This window comes from Trachurus japonicus, unplaced genomic scaffold, assembly GCF_045865225.1.
Source record: "Trachurus japonicus isolate A0001 unplaced genomic scaffold, Traja_1.0 AP029687.1".
Lineage (NCBI taxonomy): Eukaryota > Metazoa > Chordata > Actinopteri > Carangiformes > Carangidae > Trachurus > Trachurus japonicus.
This window is the reverse complement of record NW_028219820.1, coordinates 253,704-274,935: the sequence shown is the minus strand read 5'-3', so window position 1 is coordinate 274,935 and position 21,232 is coordinate 253,704. Positions and strand designations below refer to the sequence as shown.

At 38.9% G+C, this 21,232-nt stretch overlaps 1 protein-coding gene across 2 annotated transcripts in view; it reads right to left on the bottom strand.

Annotated features, from left to right (window-relative positions):
- Positions 1-21,232, bottom strand: part of LOC146960999 (cerebellin-3-like) — a 98,997-nt gene that overhangs the window by 8,219 nt on the left and 69,546 nt on the right. The window contains exons 1-2 of one of the 2 annotated variants that reach the window (XM_085771875.1): positions 11,696-11,945; positions 3,239-3,334 (exon numbers count right to left, since the gene is read on the bottom strand). The exons of the other annotated variant lie outside the window; for it this stretch is intronic. Of the exons in view, the coding sequence (XP_085628001.1) occupies positions 3,239-3,334; positions 11,696-11,882 (283 nt within the window). The 5' untranslated portion in view covers positions 11,883-11,945. Of the gene's footprint in view, positions 1-3,238; positions 3,335-11,695; positions 11,946-21,232 lie in introns of those variants that run through there. 2 annotated transcript variants of the gene reach the window in all.

Sequence of the window (21,232 nt, the reverse complement as noted above, 5' to 3'; positions counted from 1 at the left end):
TTTAATGGACACCTTTATATTGCAAAATCAGCCTTGTGATTGACTAATACACATTACTTTTCATTGTAGTGAAATCGACAGTCAAATGTTGATGAATCATTGACATGGTTTGTTTAAGGCCTTTCTTGAAGGTGTCAAAGTAGCCGACTTAAAATCACAGACGATACAGCAGGAAACCACTGAAGCTGTTCCGGTAGAGATTAGAATCATAAACAACACAGCCTGGGTGCAAAGTCATATGGACCACACTTCCCTTTTCCATCTGGAGAATCAATGCATTTGCATATGAAGATTGAGTTTTACTGTACTCATGATTATGCAGGACCAACTGATTATTATGGTATAAGTTGACTCCCACGCATCCTCCATTTGGGTATCCGTAGGCAGTATGTCTTAAGTAGTAGACTCCTTTAACTGGAGCAGTGAAGATACCTGGAACCATCAAGAACCAGAGATCTCATCATCACTGTCCAATACTCAACATTGTCAGTTTATGTTATGAAGCATGTGGTGATGTATACACTACCTGTATGTGGGTTATAAGCCCCACCAACATTGGTGAGTACTCTTCCAAAGACAAGAGTTTTTTCAGAATTGTATGGTCCAATCTGCCCTACACCGTTGAAGCCAGCAGTGAATGCGTACTTCACATTTTCTGTAAATATAACATGGAAACAAGATTCCCTTTTAAAAGACTGAAACAACAAGTGTCATGTCCACAATTCATAATTGATTAATGCATTTTTTGTTTAAGCAGGGTTGTCTGTAGTTAAAATATGTATTAGGGTGTTGTCTTCACTCATTTGACTCCATGTGTACTTCAGTTTTTTTAATCAATATTCCTGCAGATTTGTAGCCTGACAAGCCAGACTATATCATTAAAATGTCTAGTCTGGCAACGACCGGTAGACCTCGGCTCAATGCAGGGGGCGGGATGAAGGCTGTCTTTCAAACTGCCTCTGCACCAATAGGGTAGCGCTACGACTAATCGGAGCAAAGAGCAGGATGACGTTAGCCTGACAAGCCAATTAAAATGTACGTCGTGATCGCGTTAAGCCCGCCCAACGACTCTCTAAACAGATAGAGCGCTGTGATTGGTGAACACAAACGGTGTTCGAGACTCAAAAAGTTCCTATGGCTTCTAGACCCACCTACGGAGCAAATATATTTGCTGCCGCTAGGGTGCGTCTAGATTTCTAGGCTAGTAGATTTGTAGAAACGTACCGTTTTGTCCCCATTACTTTAATTCCTTCTAAACACTTGTTACTTTAGAAACCAGTTCTATCACTTGGACTAGAAAAGCATGAAAACCAATAGTTTAATGAACTAGAAAATTTCCTCTCGGGAAATTTTGAAAGGCCCACGGGGCTACTGCCGGTTTTGCCATCTCTGTCAACATGGAAATCAAACCCACGATCTTAAGGTCAAGACAGAGCTGATCAGACAGACACATGATCATCTTTCTATAAGCACTGATATGGAGGAGCTGTAACCACATTAGGTTACCTGTGTGTGTGTGTGTGTGTGTGTGTGTGTGTGTGTGTGTGTGTGTGTGTGTGACTGTAATCACATGAAGCTGGTTCTAGAGTCTCTGTGTGTGTGTGACTATGAGCTGCATCCTGTGTCAGTCTGATTTAGCTGTGTCTCTGTTTATAAACATTTAAACGAGCGCCAGGTGGATTGTTTATGAAGTTAACGAGCTCTGGCCTGAGGATCAAAGAGGTTACCACGGCGATAGGGGCCCCCGCAGGCTGAGACAGACAGAAACGTGGAGAAAAAGAGCCATTTTCTGCCTCTAAACCGGTCTCACATTTAGGCTTAGGGTGAGAAAACGGTAACTCCTATCAGAACAAAACACAGATCACATTGCTCTAAGGACTTACTGAAAATTTTTGGTACGATTTGGTGTTTCTACAGTAAATATTTTGGAGAGGATGGCAGTTTTAAAACATCAGGCCGTTCTGCTTCTCTCAGAAAATATTTGTATTGGACTCAATGAGGAGCAGAGACAGACGTGGCCGCACTAAGAGGCTCCGAGTTTAAATTCTGTAACTCTCTGATATTTTGAGCAGATGATGAGTGACAGAACAAGTTTGTCTACAAATTCTGAAAAAATGATGTGTGTGGAGTGTAAATTGTGGCCGTTTGGAGTTTGGAAAGAGAACAAATCTGGAGTTTTTCTGGCATCTCTCCCACTCTAACCGATGATGTCACGCACTCTGACACGAACATTCCATGCAATACACACCCATTATAATCTCATAATTTCTCCAAAAATGATCATGGTCATTGATCAGGGATTGATCAAAAACTATATGACCTATCAAAACGTGGAGTAATACGACAATACACAAGACTTGTGTCTACTGTTTAAAGTTTAAATGAAGTCTCTAGGTGAAAGTATGCCTGAGCAGTAGACGTTTGTTAAACTCCAATGATTGGTCTTTTTCGCTCTTTTTTTTCCCGCCCGTCCCATTGACTTACATGCAAAATTTTGAGCAGTTTTTCGCGACTTACGTCTTCGCCCGGGCACTGGTCCCTGCAGCTATTTCATAGCTGTTGGGACCAGTGCCTGGTGCGATTGCCCGTGGCCCTAATTACTCTGCTAAGATCTTTCCTACTAATAATGGGATTTTTATGACTTACCATTCATCAGTTCCTCCACTTTTGTCTTCTGGAGCTCCAGTTCAGTTTTCGTTGCTTCCAGCTCTGCTGTAGTTGCTGTCACCTTGTTTTCAGTTGTTGTCAGTCTGAAGCTGATCTCTGAAATATCATAGAGGCTGAGGATGAAGATTAATGCAGTTTGTTCTTATAGAAACATCCAGTTTTTCCCATAACTTGTCACTTCCTTCCAAACCAGTTCTATCACTTGGACTAGAAAATCATGAAAACCAATAGTTTAATGAAATACTCTGTTAAGATTTTTAAAGGGATTTTTATTACTTACCATCAGTTCTTACAATCAGTTCCTCCACTTTTGTCTTCTGGAGCTCCAGTTCAGTTTTCGTTGCTTCCAGATCTGCTGTAGTTGCTGTCACCTTGTTACTGATCTCTGAAATATCATAGACGATGAAATTCTTTGAAATAGCGCACTCTTCATTATAATACTTTTCTGGCTGGTTATTGTTTGTTGATTTGACTACAATCCAACAGTCCTCTGTTGAAGGACTTGTTTTTCTTGTGATTTAGCCTAATTAATTATACTTCTTTGATTTTTAATGGGATTTTTATGACTTACCATTCATCAGTTCCTCCACTTTTGTCTTCTGCAGCTCCAGTTCAGTTTTCGTTGCTTTCAGCTCTGCTGTAGTTGCTGTCACCTTGTTACTGATCTCTGAAATATCATAGAGGATGAAGTACTTTGAAATAACACTGTTGAAAGTATTTCACAACTTCTTCTTCATTATAATACTTTTCAGGCTGGTTATTGTGTGTTCCTGTTGATTTGACTACAACCCAACAGTCCTCTGTTGCAGGACTCAGTGTTCTTCTTGTGAATTAAAATAGTTACAATTTTTGACAATTTCTGGAATCTAAACAACAAAGTGCCTAATAAAACTTTAGCACAGTACTGTACCTGATTTCTCCTTCTCAAGAACGGCCACTTTATCTTTCTGGGTTTGAAGTTCAGCCTTGGTAAACTTCAGTTCCACCTTCTGCTCCACCACCATGTCTCTCAGAGCTCTGAGCTCAGCCCAGATATCAGCGCTAACATTGTCAGCTCCTCCACTTTCTGCCTGAGCCCATGTCCCAGACAGACAGAGGAGCAACACCACCAGCACAGGACCCCCCATTGGAAAACCTCTAGAAACCCCTGCTAGGAAAATGAACTCAACAAGATTTAGTGTGGATGTAGCTACTCCCACTGATCACAGGAGCACAAACTCTGAAAGAAGGTGGCTGCTACTGACCATCCAGTATTTATGAAGGTAGACTGATGCAATGTCCACAGCTGTGGGCAAATGGCCTGATTCTCATAGTATCATTATTTATCTTATTTAAACAGGTGATATCATGTTTATGGAGCTGGTCAGTGGCTCGACACTCAACTTGTGTTATGTAAAAGTTTTGTTTTTAAAGAAAGGCAAGGCATCTTTATTTATATAGTGCATTTCATGCCAAGGCATATCAATGTGCTTTACATAAAGACAAAACATTTAAAAAAAGAATCATAAAACAGAATAAAAACAAACAAAACACTAAAAACAGAGTTAAAAGCAAGACCAAATAAAAGTAAAATAGATAAAGTTTTAAGTTCTCAGCTACACACTAAAAAGTGTTGGGTTATTTCTGTAACCCAATTTCTGGGTTATTGGTGTTGGGTTAAATTGTTGGGTTATTTTTCCAGGGTGTAACCCATTTTCTGGGTTATAGGGCTATGAATTTAACCCAATTCCTGGGTTGTTCAAGTAATTGGGTTACTTTTCAGTGAGTAACCCATTTTTTGGGTTAAGGGTTGGGTTATTCTGTGACGTAACCGGCCGGTTCATTTGAAAAATGCTGTCTCCACCCACCACCACAGCTACCTGTGGAGATCGGTTATTTACTATTTTTTTATGTGACGCCGGAGCGCTATCACAACCGGAAAGCTGCTCTGTTGGAGACAAACCCTCACGCTCCATCATATTGCCCCCAGCCAAAGAGACATGGGTTAATTTTATTTGCCCCAGCTTCAGTCGGCAAAGTCTGACTGCTTCAGCTACAAGGGTCCTGCACCGCTGGACTGGACTTTCTCAGGCTGGATCGATACCAACTGTCCGTGGCAAAGCTACAGATAAACTGTAAGTATTAAAATGAGTATATTTGTGTTACTTTGGCCTTTAGCGCATGAGCTAGGCTAACGCTAACAGTGGATGTGTGAGGATGAGCTACATGCTGCTGCCGCATGTTAATGCAAAAAAAGAGAAAAGAGTTAACAACGCTAGTAGTTTATCATAGCAGCAGTCATGGATAAGTTTGGAGTCAATTAACGTTAGATGTGGAGATATCCTTCTTCTAAAATAGCCTGTGTTTGATACTAAATGCGAACAGGGTTCACAACTGATATTCACTCACAGAATAAGCCACTGACCCCACGGGGGCTCACCTGCCGTGGTGTTGTTGTTGCACTCAGGTTAGCATGTTGTGCTAAAAGAAAACCTGTTTTATGTTCAGCTTTTGTTTGGCAAACAGGCAGTTTTTTGTGTGTATGTCTGGATGTTACTACCTCTGTATTACCAACTACTGTAGCATGAGAGACCAGACCAGAGAGTAAACTATGTGTACTGTAGCCTAATGTTATACTGTTTTGTGTTTTCTAATCAGAGTAAAGTATGTGGAAGCTAGCACATGGAGAGAGACAGTCTGAAGAGGAGCCTTGCTCTCTTGGAGGAGCGGCCTCCAGAAGTTCCCAACGGAGGCCAACATCACACATTACTGTAAAAGGTATTTGTTACTCTGTTTATGGAGAAGTGGGAAAATACACCAGGCTAAAAATGTCCTTGGTCCGATATCCATGAAGTAGAGCATGAGTTATGGCAATTTTGTTTTCAACCACTGTCTATTTGAACATACAATTTTGTACCATCCCTTGTACACCTTTTTAACACTACAAAATAATTTCACCTTCTCCACAGCATGGTGCAGCTGGAGAATGCAAGGCAGCCAACTTTGCAGGAATGTGGCATGGCCAGCAAACTGATTTGTCTTCAGCATTATCAACACTAAGCAGTGAGTACATTTGTAAATTGAATCATTAAATAGATAAAATGGAGTTATGACTGATAAAAATCTTCCTCATTGTTCTTTGTCTGCTTATACAGAGGATCATGCCAGTCCACAGTAAACACCTGATTGAGACCCTGGGAATCTTCCAGCAGAAACAATGACACCACCTGCTCAAAGTTACAGTTTCCTGAACATCGCACCATGCTACTGTCCCACCTGTCTTCAGTCAAGTCTGGACCAATGACTCTGACACCAGTCTTGTCAGGGTTAATCAAGCACGTGAAAAGAGAAATGTTTTTAACCTGGATTTAAAAGTGCTCACAGTTGGGGCTGATTTCAGTTCTGCTGGTATTTTGTTCCACTTGTGTGCAGCATCACAGCTAAATGCTGCTTCACCATGTCTGGTCTGAACTCTGAGCTCCACTATCTGACCTGAGTCAGTAGATCGAGCTCTACTGGGTTTATACTCTACTAACATGTCATTCATGTATTCTGGACCTAAACCATTCAGTGATTTGTAAACCAGTAGCAGGACTTTAAAATCTATTCTGTAGCTGACTGGGAGCCAATGTAGGGTCTTAAGAACCGGGGTGATGTGATCTGATCTCTTTGTTCTGGTTAAAACTCAAGCTGCAGCGTTCTGAATGAGCTGCAGCTGTTTGATACTTTTTTGGGGCGACCAGTCAGAAGACCGTTACAGTAGTCTAGTCTACTGGAGATAAAAGCATGAATCAGCTTCTCCTGATCAGTTTAGGACATAAAACCCTTAATTCTGGATATGTTCTTAAGTTGATAAAAGGCTGATTTGGTGACTGATTTGATATGGCTGTTGAAGGTCAGATCTGAGTCTATCAGCACGCCAAGGTTTCGGACTGGGTCTTTAGTTTCTAAAGACAGTGACTCAAGGTGTTTACTGACAGCAACCCTCTTCTCTTTGTTTCCAAAAACAATTGCTGCAGTCATCTGGAGACAGTGCGAGATATATCTGTGTGTCATCTGCATAACTATGATAGTTGACATTAGAGTTCTGTAGAATTTGACCCAAAGGCAGCATATACAGGTGAAACAGAAGGGGTCCAAGGACTGACCCCTGAGGAACTCCACATGTCATAGCCACTCGATCGGACTGATAACTACCAATGGTCACAAAATAACTCCGTTCCTCTAAGTAGGACCTGAACCATTTTAGGACTGTCCCGCTGAGTCCTGCCCAGGTTTCCAACCTGTCCAGCAGTATACTGTGATCCACAGTGTCAAACGCAGCACTGAGATCCAACAGGACCAGAACTGACACCTTGCCTGAGTCAGTGTTCAACCTTATGTCATTTAACACTCTAATAAGAGCTGTTTCTGTACTGTGGTGAGGTCGGAAGCCTGATTGAAATTTGTCGAAGAGTCCACTGGAGTTCAAGAAGTTGCTGAGTTGATTAAAAACCACTTTCTCAACGATCTTGGCTATAAAGGGAAGATTTGAGATGGGTCTGTAATTGGTTAAAATGGTAGTATCCAATGTTCTCTTTTTTAAGAGTGGCTTGATGGCAGCTACTTTCAGGGGTTTAGGAAACGTGCCTGATTGAAGTGAGCAATTTATTATTTGCTGCAGATCTGTTTGGACAGAGCTTATAATAGTTTTAAAAAATTCAGATGGTATTGTGTCAAGACAACATGTCGATGTTTTAAGATGCTGAACTGTTTCTTCTAAGGTTTTTTGGTCTCCCTTCAGTTGATTTATTCCTAGGTGATTTTAGGGATTGCATCATTGTATTATTTTGCTGATTTGTGTTGATATTTAGCCTTATAGATTTGATTTTTTCATTGAAAAAGTAAGCAAATTCATTGCATTTTTCTGTGGAAAAGAGTTCTGAAGCTATCTCTTTTGGAGGGGTTGTAAGCTTATCAACCATAGCAAAGGGACAAATTAGAAATACAAAAATGTCATGAGAACCTATCAAATGACATCCTAAATATCAGTAGTGATATAATAAAATCCTAATTTCTTTATTCTTTATGTGAAATCAAACCAGTAAAACAACTTTTCACTTGTTCAAATGGGCTATTGGTCAGTTGGGAGGACTTCTCACTACTTTTTCTTTTTTTAATATTCACAATAAGAGCTCAAGATCATGCAAGTGTGTTTTCCCATAATTTGTAATTCGTTCAAAATAAACACAGTAAAGTGACTGGTCAGCCCGTCACCTTGTCATCAGGCTCCTCCATATGAATTATTGAGGGTTGTTTGAGACAGAGCCTGTATTTATACACACTCTAATACTCAGTGTTAATTACCTTCTTTTTTTATTATTTTTTAGAATTAATTCATATTTTATAGTTTCTGATAATAAAGGACAGGAAGTCATTAGGTATGAATGCAATTTAATGGACACCTTTATATTGCAAAATAAGCCTTGTTATTGACTAATACACATTACTTTTCATTGTAGTGAAATCAACAGCCAAATGTTGATGAATCATTGACATGGTTTGTTTAAAGCCTTTCTTGAAGGTGTCAAAGTAGCCGACTTAAAATCACAGACGATACAGCAGGAAACCACTGAAGCTGTTCCGGTAGTCTTTAAAATCGTAAAGCACAAAGTTTGGGGCGAGGGTCATATAGACCACACTTCCCTTTTCCATCTGGAGAATTAATGCATTTGCAAGTGAAGCAGGGCTACCATACTCAAAATTAGCCAGGACTTTCTGATTGTTATGGTATAAATAGACTCCCACCCACTTGCTACTTTCGGTTTCGGTGTAGGCAGTAAATCTGATGTAGTAGACTCCTTTAACTGGAGCAGTGAAGATACCTGGAACAGTAAAGAAGCAGAGATCTCATCATCACTGTCCAATACTCAACATTGTCAGTTTATGTTATGAAGCATGTGGTGATGTATACACTACCTGTATGTGGGTTATAAGCCCCACCAACATTGGTGAGTACTTGTCCGTAGACAAGAGTTTTTACAGTATTGTACGGTCCAATACGTCCTGAGAGATCCAAACCAGCAGTGAATGCGTACTTCACATTTTCTGTAAAACACAACATGGCAACAATATTAAAAGATCGAAACATTAAGTTTCGTCTCCACAATTCTTTATTGATTAATGCATTTCTTCTTTAAGAAGGATTGTCTGTAAAATATGTCAAATATGTATTAGGATGGTCTTGTCATGGCCCTTGGTCTACCGCCATTTAGTGGCTCGGTTTTCTGTTCTGTTTTGTTATTGGACTCTTAGTTTCTGTGTTCCCCTGTTTAGTTTAGTTCCTGTTTTATTTTGAAGTTCTGTGTTGTGTCATGGTCTGTGTCTTGTCCTAGTTTCCTGTTTTATTTTGAAGTCCTTGTCTTGTCTTCCTGTGTTTTCCCTCCTCAGTCTCCTTGCACACCTGTCCTGCGTTTCACATCGTCAGCCCTGCTCCTTGTGTGTCTCCACCAATCAGGTTTCTTTGCCCTCCTGTCTCCTCACCTGTTGCTTGTTGGTTTGATTAGTTCTGTTGTATTTAGTCTCAAGTTTCTATCAGTTCCGTGTTGGATTATGTATTTAGTCTCATGTTTCTTTCAGTTCCGTGTTGGATTATGTATTTAGTCTCATGTTTCTTTCAGTTCCGTGTTGGATTATGTATTTAGTCTCATGTTTCTTTCAGTTCCGTGTTGGATTATTGTTTGTCGTCGTGGTGTTCTGTTCTCCTGGCTGTTGTAGCAATTAAAACCTTAGTTTGCAAGAAATCTGCCTGTAGGCTCCTGCATTTGGGTCCTTCCTCCTACAACCCTGACAGGTCTTCAGTCATTGGACTCCACTACATGTACTTCTGTTTTGGTTTTCATCAATATTCCTGCAAATGTCGTCTGGATCTCATCCAGTTTGTTCTTAGAAACATCCAGTACTTCACTTCCTTCTGATCAGTTGTCACTCTAGAAACCAGTTCTATCACTTGGACTAGAAATGCATGAAAACGAATAGTTTAATGAATTGCTTTTCTTAGATTTTTATATACTAACAATAGGATTTTTATGACTTACCATTAATCAGTTCCTCCACTTTTGTCTTCTGGAGCTCCAGTTCAGTTTTCGTTTCTCCCAGCTCTGCTGTAGTTGCTGTCAGTTTGTTTTCAGTTGCTGTCAGTCTGAGACTGATCTCTGAAATATAATAGAGTTTGAGGATTAATATTAATGGATTTTTTTTGTTTAAGCAGGATTGTCTGTATTCAACTACAGACAATCCTGTTTTTAAATATTCCTGCAGATGTCATCTCTGGATCTCATCCAGTTTGTTCTAGAAACATCCAGTTTTTCCCCATAACTTAATTGTCACTTTCTTCGGAACAGTTCTCATTTTTGAAACCAGTTCTATCACTTGGACTGAAAAAAAGCATGAAAACCAATAGTTTAATGAATTACTCTTCTTCTCTCCACTTTTGTCTTCTCCCAGTTGTTCAAAGGTAATCCGATCGGATTTTGGATAATGGATTGGATCAAATCTTGAAAATGGGTTGTTCAAAACCAAAAACGGATTCTGAGATCGGATTAGATCACGTAATCCAATCTTGGTTTTGATCTGGATAAAACCCTCAGTTTGTGTTGTTCAAAACTTTTCAGTAGGATCGGGATAACTTTGATCCAAAAAAACAGGATTATTCTGATCCCAGCAGTATGGTGGATTCAGGGGGGATTTCAGGAACAAAATGTGATTTAAATTAAATTCAAACTGGTCAAATAAACAATATTCATAATGTAGTATATATACATGTATTGATTTATATTTTGCACCTAATTTTAAACCACAACAGTGATTAGTAAATAATGTTAACTTTTGAATATTCTACAACTGAAAAACTTTTCACCAACTACTTTTCCCCAAACTGAATTTAATGAAATTTGAAGTTTGAATTTTAAAATTTGAAGTTTGAATTTTAAAATTTGAAGTTTGAATTTTGAAATTTGATGTTTGAATTTGAAACACATGGGGAAATAGTCACAATTTCCCTAATGTACTGTATACTTGCTTTTTAAAATGTATTTTAACAGCCCAACCAGATGGAGTCTTGCTGTTTTGATTGATTGATTGACTGATTGATTGATTGATTAGTCTCTATTATGAATATATTAAAAAAGATAAAGAAAGAGAAAAAAAAGGTCACATAAAATAAGTAACACATTATAGTGTCCTAAAAACAAGTCCCAAACAAGTATTTAAGTCATAAACAAAGTCTGGCTGTGAAGAAACAAAAAAGAGCACAGAAAACACATGCACATAAATACACTTTGAGTGACCTCATGCTGCTGTTCTACCTGTTGTTTACCGACCAATCAGCATTCAGTGTGATGCACAGTCCCATCTAGAGCACTCATTATCCGGATTTGGTAATCTTGAAAATTTGGATTTTGATCAGACTGATCCAATCCAATTTTGCGTTGAACAACTGGGATAGAAGTAAGACGGATTACGTGATCCTGGATAGCAAAAAAAGGGATTTCAAAATCCGGATAAATTTTATCCAGATTACACCTTTTGAAGCTCCAGTTCAGTTTTCGTTGCTTCCAGCTCTGCTGTAGTTGTTGTCAGTCTGAGACTGATCTCTGTATCATATGAAGTTCTTTGAAATAACACTGTTGAAATTATTAAAATCTTCATTTATAACACTTTTATGGCTGGTGGTTATTGTGTGTTCCTATTGATTTGACTAAAATCCAACAGTCCTCTGTTGCAGGACTAAGATAAGATAGGGATAAGAACAATCATAAGAGTTAAAACTGAACTCACAAAGGCAAAACCAACCTTTTCATAGATAAGGAAGCCTAACAACGTGACCAAGAGTCGAGAAACAAATGGGATGATAAACAATTGTTTTTAGTGTATTTTACAGCTGATTTAAGTCTCTGGTCAAAACTGACACCAACACAAAAGATGATAGCAGAAAGCAGACATAAGACGAAGGTTAAAATATGGAATTTTTGGAATCTAAAGTGCCTAAGACTTTGGCATAGTACTGTACCTGATTTCTCCTTCTCAAGAACGGCCACTTTATCTGTCAGTTCAGCCTTGGTGCACTTCAGTTCGTCTCTCAGAGCTCTGAGCTCAGCCCAGATATCAGCGCTAACATTGTCAGCTCCTCCACTTTCTGCCTGAGCCCATGTCCCAGACAGACAGAGGAGCAACACCACCAGCACAGGACCCCCCATTGGAAAACCTCTAGAAACCCCTGCTAGGAAAATCAACTCAACAAGATTTAGTGTGGATGTAGCTACTCCCACTGATCACAGGAGCACAAACTCTGAAAGAAGGTGGCTGCTATAAATACTATCCAGTATTTATGAAGGTAGACTGATGCAATGTCCACAGCTGTGGGCAAATAGCCCAACCTTATTTAAACAGGTGATATCATGTGTCAGTTGCAGTGTGTTAAGGCCTTTCTTGAAGGTGTCAAAGTAGCCGACTTAAAATCACAGACGATACAGCAGGAAACCCCTGAAGGTGTTCAGATAGAAATTATTATCATAAAGTGCATGGTTTGGCTGCAAAGTCATATGGACCACACTTCCCTCTTCCATCTGGATAATTAATGCATTTGCAAGTGAAATTTCAGGTTCAGTGTATACAGAATTGTAAAGGACTCTCTGATTATTATGGTATAAGTTCACTCCCAGGTTTTTTCCATTGTTGTTGTTGAAGGCAGTAGCCTATATCTGATGTAGTAGACTCCTTTAACTGGAGCAGTGAAGATACCTGGAACAGTAAAGAAGCAGAGATCTCATCATCACTGTCCAATACTCAACATTGTCAGTTTATGTTATGAAGCATGTGGTGATGTATACACTACCTGTATGTGGGTTATAAGCCCCACCAACATTGGTGAGTACTCTTCCGTGTTTTTTCAGTATTGTATGGTCCAATACGTCCTGAGAGATCCAAACCAGCAGTGAATGCGTACTTCACATTTTCTGTAAACACAACATGGAAACAAGATTCACTTTTTAAAGATTGAAACAACAAGTGTCATGTCCACAATTCATTATTGATTAATGCATTTTTTGTTTGTTTAAGCAGGATTGTCTGTACTTAAAATATGTATTAGGGTGTTGTCTTCACTTATTGGACTAATCAATATTCCTGCAGATTTGTAGAAACGTCCCGTTTTTTCCCCATTACTTTAATTCCTTCTGATCAGTTGTTACTCTAGAAACCAGATCTATCACTTGGACTAGAAAAGCATGAAAACCAATAGTTTAATGAATTACTCTTCTTAGATATTTCCTACTAATAATAGGATTTTTATGATTTACCATTCATCAGTTCCTCCACTTTTGTCTTCTGGAGCTCCAGTTCAGTTTTCGTTGCTTCCAGCTCTGCTGTAGTTGCTGTCACCTTGTTTTCATTTGTTGTCAGTCTGAGGCTGATCTCTGAAACATCATAGAGGATGAAGATTAATGCAGTTTGTTCTCATAGAAACATCCAGTTTTTCCCATAACTTGTCACTTCCTTCCAAACGACTTTGGACTAGAAAAATTATGAAAACCAATGGTTTAATGAATTACTCTGCTTAGATTTCTAATGCTATTTTTATTACTTACCATCAGTTCTTACAATCAGTTCCTCCACTTTTGTCTTCTGGAGCTGCAGTTCAGTTTTCGTTGTTTCCAGCTCTACTGTAGTTGTTGTCACCTTGTTACTGATCTCTGAAATATCATAGAGGATGAAGTTCTTTGAAATAACACTGTTGAAAGTATTTCATGACTTCATGATAATACTTTTCTGGCTGGTTATTGTGTGTTCCGGTTGATTTGACTACAATCCAACAGTCCTCTGTTGCAGGACTCAGTGTTTTTCTTGTGAATTAAAATAGTTACAATTTTTGACAATTTCTGGAATCTGAACAACAAAGTGCCAAATAAAACTTTAGCACAGTACTGTACCTGATTTCTCCTTCTCAAGAACGGCCACTTTATCTTTCTGGGTTTGAAGTTCAGCCTTGGTAAACTTCAGTTCCACCTTCTGCTCCACCACCATGTCTCTCAGAGCTCTGAGCTCAGCCCAGATATCAACACTAACATTGTCAGCTCCTCCACTTTCTGCCTGAGCCCATGTCCCAGACAGACAGAGGAGCAACACCACCAGCACAGGACCCCCCATTGGAAAACCTCTAGAAACCCCTGCTAGGAAAATCTAGAAAAACCTAGGTGGTTAATGTCTCAGTTTTTAAAAAATACCCGGGTACGTATAAGCGGGGCCTTAGTCTCAAGTTTCTTTCAGTTCCGTTTTGGATTATGTATTTAGTCACAGGTTTCTTTCAGTTCCGTGTTGGATTATGTATTTAGTCTCATGTTTCTTTCAGTGCCGTGTTGGATTATGTATTTAGTCACAGGTTTCTTTCAGTTCCGTGTTGGATTATTGTTTGTCGTCATGGTGTTCTGTTCTCCTGGCTGTTGTAGCCAGGGCCGGCCCCTGGCATAAACACTCTATGCGGTTGTTTAGGGCCTCAGCCGTCAGGTGGGGCCACATGATCAGAAAGGTACTGGGGTTCAATTCAAGTCATTTTAACACTGAGGTCGGCGCGCGTGTTTACGCGACTGTCTTGATATGTTTTTGTTTATATTTCGGTCATTTTACGCCGTAGAAACGCGGTTTAACTGCTCCCGTGACCGAGAGACGGCTCTCCTCTTTCAAATACACCCGCCCTCGATGACCTACGTTATTCACAGCCAGAGTTTGAGAGCCAGTAACAGAGCATGGTGCACGCATCGCCCCCTCTCACTGTGTGTAATTCGTTGAATCCGCTGTCCGTCAACTTGAGCATACGTGATTGGTTGAATCGCCTGTCAGTCAACTTCGGCCAACCAATTGGCACTCTGGGATCACTAAGGTCCTTCCTATCACAGTTTTAGCTCCATGGTTTACCTACAGCGGCTGGCTGACCGAACCTGTCAATTAAAACAACGGTGAAGCTTCAAACCCGCAGAATCGTTATATTAGGAGAGAGAGAGAAGCAGTGATGACGGTGCTTCAGACGCTGAAAGTTTTGACTCATCTGACGAGCAGGATTATTTAAAAATATATATGAGAAAGTTCAGACTTAAACTCAGCTCCAGCTCTGTATACAGACCTGTTGAGCTCTTACACTTTTTTTTTTTTACCTTTCACACAGCACAGACACAGTGACAACACACATTATATGAACAATGTAAATTGTGTGTTTTCCATTTATTTATTTCATTGCACAACAATTCCATTTATTTAGTAAATATTTTAGTTTGAAGAGGACAAAAAGCTAATTTCTCATTTAAAAAATCTGATGAAGCTTTGAAGTCAATATTCAGCTTCTTTTTTATCTCACATTTAAGACATTTGGTGAAAATAGAATGCCAGAATGACAAAATTTATGCTCAAAAGGCGATTTTACAAAATTTCATTTTAGACTTGTTTTCTACACTTATCTATTACTGTATTCATATCCTATTTCAAGCACCAAAAGAGTTTGTTCTCATGACTGAAGGAGTGTTTTCACAAGGGATTTGACATTTTTCAGAAAATTTGGCCTAAATTATTCTTTATAGCCTACAGTGTTCTAGGACAAATTGGCTTCAGTGTACTTAGAGCGAAAGATTAAAACACTTGAGTATTGTTACATCTGTCTATCAAACATGTCTGTATTCAGTTTTAAGCAGTGTATGTGATTTGGTGTTTGCGCTTAGAGTGGGCCACAAACAAAAATCTTGTTTAGGGCCACCGAAATGCTCGGGCCGACCCTGGTTGTAGCAATTAAAACCTTAGTTTGCAAGAAATCTGCCTGTACGCTCCTGCATTTGGGTCCTTCCTCCTACAACCCTGACAGGTCTTCAGTCATTGGACTCCACTACATGTAGCCTACTTCTGTTTTGGTTTTCATCAATATTCCTGCAAATGTCGTCTGGATCTCATCCAGTTTGTTTTTAGAAACATCCAGTACTTCACTTCCTTCTGATCAGTTGTCACTCTAAAAACCAGTTCTATCACTTGGACAAAAAAAAAGCATGAAAACCAATAGTTTAATGAATTACTCTTCTTAGATTATAATAACAGAATTTTTTTTTGACTTACCATTAATCAGTTCCTCCACTTTTGTCTTCTGGAGCTCCAGTTCAGTTTTCGTTGCTTCCAGCTCTGCTGTAGTTGTTGTCAGTCTGAGGCTGATCTCTGTATCATATGAAGTTCTTTGAAATAACACTGTTGAAATTACTTCTTCATTTATAACACTTGTCTGGCTGGTGGTTATTGTGTGTTTCTATTGATTTGACTAAAATCCAACAGTCCTCTGTTGCAGGACTAAGATAAAATAGGGATAAGAACAATCATGAGAGTTAAAACTGAACTCACAAAGGCAAAACCAACCTTTTCATAGATAAGGAAGCCTAACAACGTGACCAAGAGTAGAGAAACAAATGGGATGATAAATAATTGTTTTTAGTGTATTTTACAGCTGATTTAAGTCTCTGGTCAAAACTGACACCAACACAAAAGATGATAGCAGAAAGCTGACATAAGACGAAGGTTAAAATATGGAATTTTTGGAATCTAAAGTGCCTAAGACTTTGGCACAGTACTGTACCTGATTTCTCCTTCTCAAGAACGGCCACTTTATCTTTCTGGGTTTGAAGTTCAGCCTTGGTAAACTTCAGTTCCACCTTCTGCTCCACCACCATGTCTCTCAGAGCTCTGAGCTCAGCCCAGATATCAGCGCTAACATTGTCAGCTCCTCCACTTTCTGCCTGAGCCCATGTCCCAGACAGACAGAGGAGCAACACCACCAGCACAGGACCCCCCATTGGAAAACCTCTAGAAACCCCTGCTAGGAAAATCAACTCAACAAGATTTAGTGTGGATGTAGCTACTCCCACTGATCACAGGAGCACAAACGCTGGAAGAAGGTGGCTGCTACTGACCATCCAGTATTTATGAAGGTAGACTGATGCAATGTCCACAGCTGTGGGCAAATGGCCTGATTCTCATTAGTATCATTATTTATCTTATTTAAACAGGTGATATCATGTTTATGGAGCTGGTCAGTGGCTGGACACTCAATGTGTTATGTAAAAGTTTTGTTTTTAAAGAAAGGGACAAGTTAGAAATACCAAAATGTCATGAGAACATGTGGGTCAAATTACATCCTAAATATCAGTAATGGTATAAAAAAAAAATCCTCATTTTGTTATTCTTTGTGAAATCAACCCAGAACAACAACAGTACTCATCTTCAATTTTTCTTCTTTGTTTTTTTTTCTTACTCAAAGTAAGTGATAAATATCATGCAAGTGTGTTTTCCTATAATTTGTAGGCACGTTTATTTTTTTTTTTATCTGTCTCAAACCCAAAGCAACAAAAACTCTTAACAATTTAAGAACACCAGTTTGAAGTTGAGTGTGTCAGTGAGAAGTTTGTACCAGAGGATGGCGCCATGGAGCTGTAACCTACAGTCTGGAGAGCAGCACTGAGCCATGGAGGAAACTGTAATTCATTTGTGTAAATAAATAGATACATATTTTGTTTGGGTTATGGTTTTGGTGTCTTTGGGTATGTGTATAATTGGCTATAAAATAAAATCATTGCTACTCTTTCCATAGATTTGGCCCTTAATAGCTTGTAAAAATGTAAGAGATGCCATAAAGTAGTGTTTGCATGGAGACAATATACCTTAGCTTGTAAAAATCTGTTAATATTTTTAACTAACAGCTCTACTTTTGCTACTGTGGATTCTTTTTTTCTTTTTCTTTGTTTTGCTTGATGAATCTACATGTGTGTTGATGTTATATGTGTAATTTTCATACAGTTAAATGGATAAATGATTTATGAAGGGTTTTTTTTAGATGTTATTTATATGATTATTTATCTTATTATTACTTTTCCTTTCTCTTTCTCTCTCTTTCTTTTTTTCACTTTTCTTTTTATATTATTTTTTTGGTAATTCATTTTTTTTTTGCTAGGGTAACAATGGGTGGGGGGTGGGGGCCACACTGTATTACTGAAATGACATTAGGCTACCTAGTAGTAGTAGTAGTAGTAGGCTAGTAGTATTAGGAGTGGACAAATAACAATATTACTTGCGACTGAACGTTGTTAAGGAAATTTGAGAAAAATATGTTAATGTGTGCTGACCATCCAGTATTTATTAGGGTAGACTGATGCAATGTCCACAGCTGTGGGCAAATGGCCTGATTCTCATTCATTTATCTTATTTAAACAGGCGATATCATGTTTATGCAACTGGTCAGTGGCTGCACTGAATTTGTGTTAGGTATAAGTTTTTTTTTGTTGTCGTTTTGTTTTGTTTTTCTGCTCAGAGAAAGGGACAAGTTAGAAATGCCAAAATGTCATGAGAACGTGTCTGTTAAATTGCATCCTAAATATCAGTAATGACATCATAAAATCCTCATTTCTGTGTTATTTATGTGAAATCAACCCAGTAAAACAACTTTTCACTTGTTTATTTTTTTTAATATTCACAGTAAAGGGCTCAAGATCATGCAAGTGTCTTTCCCATCATGTGTAATTCATTCAATTATTATTGATCTGCCTCAAACCCAAAGCAACAAAAACTCTTTAACAATTTAAGAACACCAGTTTGAAGTTGAGTGTGTCAGTGAGAAGTTTGTACCAGAGGATGGCGCCATGGAGCTGTAACCTACAGTCTGGAGAGCAGCACTGAGCCATGGAGGAAACTGTAATAATGGCTGTTTCTTAAGTTAAGACCAAGGATTCAGGAGTTTAAAATAGAAATCCTCCACTACATTCAAACATTATATGGTATGAAAGATGGAAAAGCTATAAAAACATTAGACATCTAAACCTCTGATTTGACTATGTGAAAAGATAACCCCTATTTTCAATTCAAGTGTCCCATGGTCCACAAATAAAATAACAAAATACATACTGTATATGATAGACTTATTGTAAAATGTGTATTTGTTAAGATAATCTTTTTTCAGAAATATTTGGTATTTCTGAAAAACAGGTATCACTCTTTGAAAATGTGACGCATAGTAACTCTGTGGTGTCCTAGTAGTTGAGGGTTGTGTGAGACAGAGCCTGTATTTATACACACGCTAATGCTCAGTCTTGATTAAGTTTTTAGAATATTGCAGTTAATACATATTTTATAGTTTCTGATAATAAAGGACAGTACAGGAAGTCATTAAGTATGAATGTGATTTAATGGACACCTTTATATTGCAAGATAAGCTTTGTTATTGACTAATACACATTACTTTTAATTGTAGTGAAATCAACAGTCAGATGTTGATGAATCATCGACATGGTTTGTTTAAGGCCTTTCTTGAAGGTGTCAAAGTAGCCGACTTAAAATCACAGACGATACAGCAAGAAACCACTGAAGGTGGTCCGATAGAGATTATCATCATAAATCGCAGAGGGTGGGGTGAGACTCATATAGACCACACTTCCCTTTTCCATCTGGAAAATTAATGCATTTGCATATAAACCATGATTGATAATATTCTCAGAATTATGCAGGACTATCTGATTATTATGGTATAAGTTGACTCCCACCCATCCGTCACGTAAGTTGTTGAAGGCAGAAAATCTGATGTAGTAGACTCCTTTAACTGGAGCAGTGAAGATACCTGGAACAGTAAAGAAGCAGAGATCTCATCATCACTGTCCAATACTCAACATTGTCAGTTTATGTTATGAAGCATGTGGTGATGTATACACTACCTGTATGTGGGTTATAAGCCCCACCAACATTGGTGAGTACTCTATTGTAGACAAGTGTTTTTTCAGTATCGTATGGTCCAATATGCCCTGTGCCCTCTAAACCAGCAGTGAATGCGTACTTCACATTTTCTGTAAACACAACATGGAAACAAAGATTCTCTTTTAAAGATTGAAACAATAAGTTTCATGTCCACAATTCTTTATTGATTAATGCATTTCTTGTTTAAGCAGGGTTGTCTGTCAAATATGTATTAGGGTGTGGTCTCCAGTCACTGGACTCCCTTGCATGTACTTGATCAGTTGTCACTCTAGAAACCAGTTCTATCACTTGGACTACAAAAGCATGAAAACCAATAGTTTAATTAATTACTTTTTTTCTACTAATGAAGGGATGTTTACCATTAATCAGTTCCTCCACTTTTTTCTTCTGGAGCTGCAGTTCAGTTTTCGTTGCTTCCAGCTCTGCTGTAGTTTCTGCCAACTGGTTTTCGGTTGTTGTCAGTCTGAGGCTCATCTCTGAAATATCATAGAGGCTGAGGATGAAGATTCATGCAATTTTTGTTTAATCTAGTTTTTACCCATAACTTCACTTCCTGATCAGTTGTCACTCTAGAAACTATGGAAGAATTATCTTATAATCAAGTGCATAGATTTTCAGTTTGAGAGCATGATTTCATTCCTTTTTAGTGACACAGGTCCTTTGCTTGCTCAGATTTTTTTCTCCTCATGCTCACATTTTGTGCTCGCACTTAAACGTCTGCTGCTTTCTTTCAAAACGTGTGCTCGAACTCAAAGATCACATGCCTGTGCTCACATTTCTCCTTCTTGCACACAAAAATGTTGCTCGCATTCAAATGTGCCCTGTGCGTGCTCAGAGCTAAGTGCACGCACTCAGAACACATACGTGCTCACAGGTCAAGGTGCCTGCTCAGACCATAGACTGTATAAAGAATGGACGTAGCACCGTGACGTCACCCATTGGTTTGGGGGAGTCTGTTTTGTGCCGCTACTACGGGGGTTTGAACTGCGCCATGTTGGATCTGACTTGCCATATTTGGAGCGGTGCGGCCGTTAGCCGGCCGAGAGCCCGCCCACTGGCCTCGAAGCAGCGGTCTCCAGACCTGTCACTCAACGTTTCCGCGCTCTAATTGGCCAGAATTTTAAACCTAATAATAGTAAAACGGTAGAGTTTAAAAAAAATTCACCCCCCTCAGAGTGTGTGCGGGGGTAGAAACTATTGGTTGAGACCAAAAAAAAATAAAAGTACCAGGCTGTAAATATCATCAATCATGTGACGGATGCCGCTTTGGGTGTGTTCATTTTCTTTTTTTTAGTGCTCTGTAGGGGCAGGTAGCCGATATGGTCTGTTTGTGGTCTGTTTGTAAAACTGCTTCTCTCTAAATAAACCAATTGGCCATATGAGCCAGCTATTTGAATCACCACCTATTTAAGACGCCAGCATATTTAGGTATAATTTATTTCATAAGTAATCCCATTGTAATTTAGATGTTTTTTTTAATCCAATATTAGTGGGCTATATTTTATATAGTATATATGCTGCAGAGGAGGTATGATGGTGGTGGTAGTCTAAAGGTTAGTCAATTTGGTAAAGCCTTAGTTTCACACCATGGGTTCGCCGGTTTGCATCCCGGCCCAGGCACCCTTGCTGCTCAAAGTCTTAGTAAGTAAAGTAAAGTAAAGTAGAGTAAGTTTATTGTTTAATGTTGCTACAACTCAAACACATCACACATAGTGCGCCCCCTGGCTTTGACTCCCAGGTGTCACGCACCAATGTTATCATCATGGCGTATTTTTTAATATACCTTTTT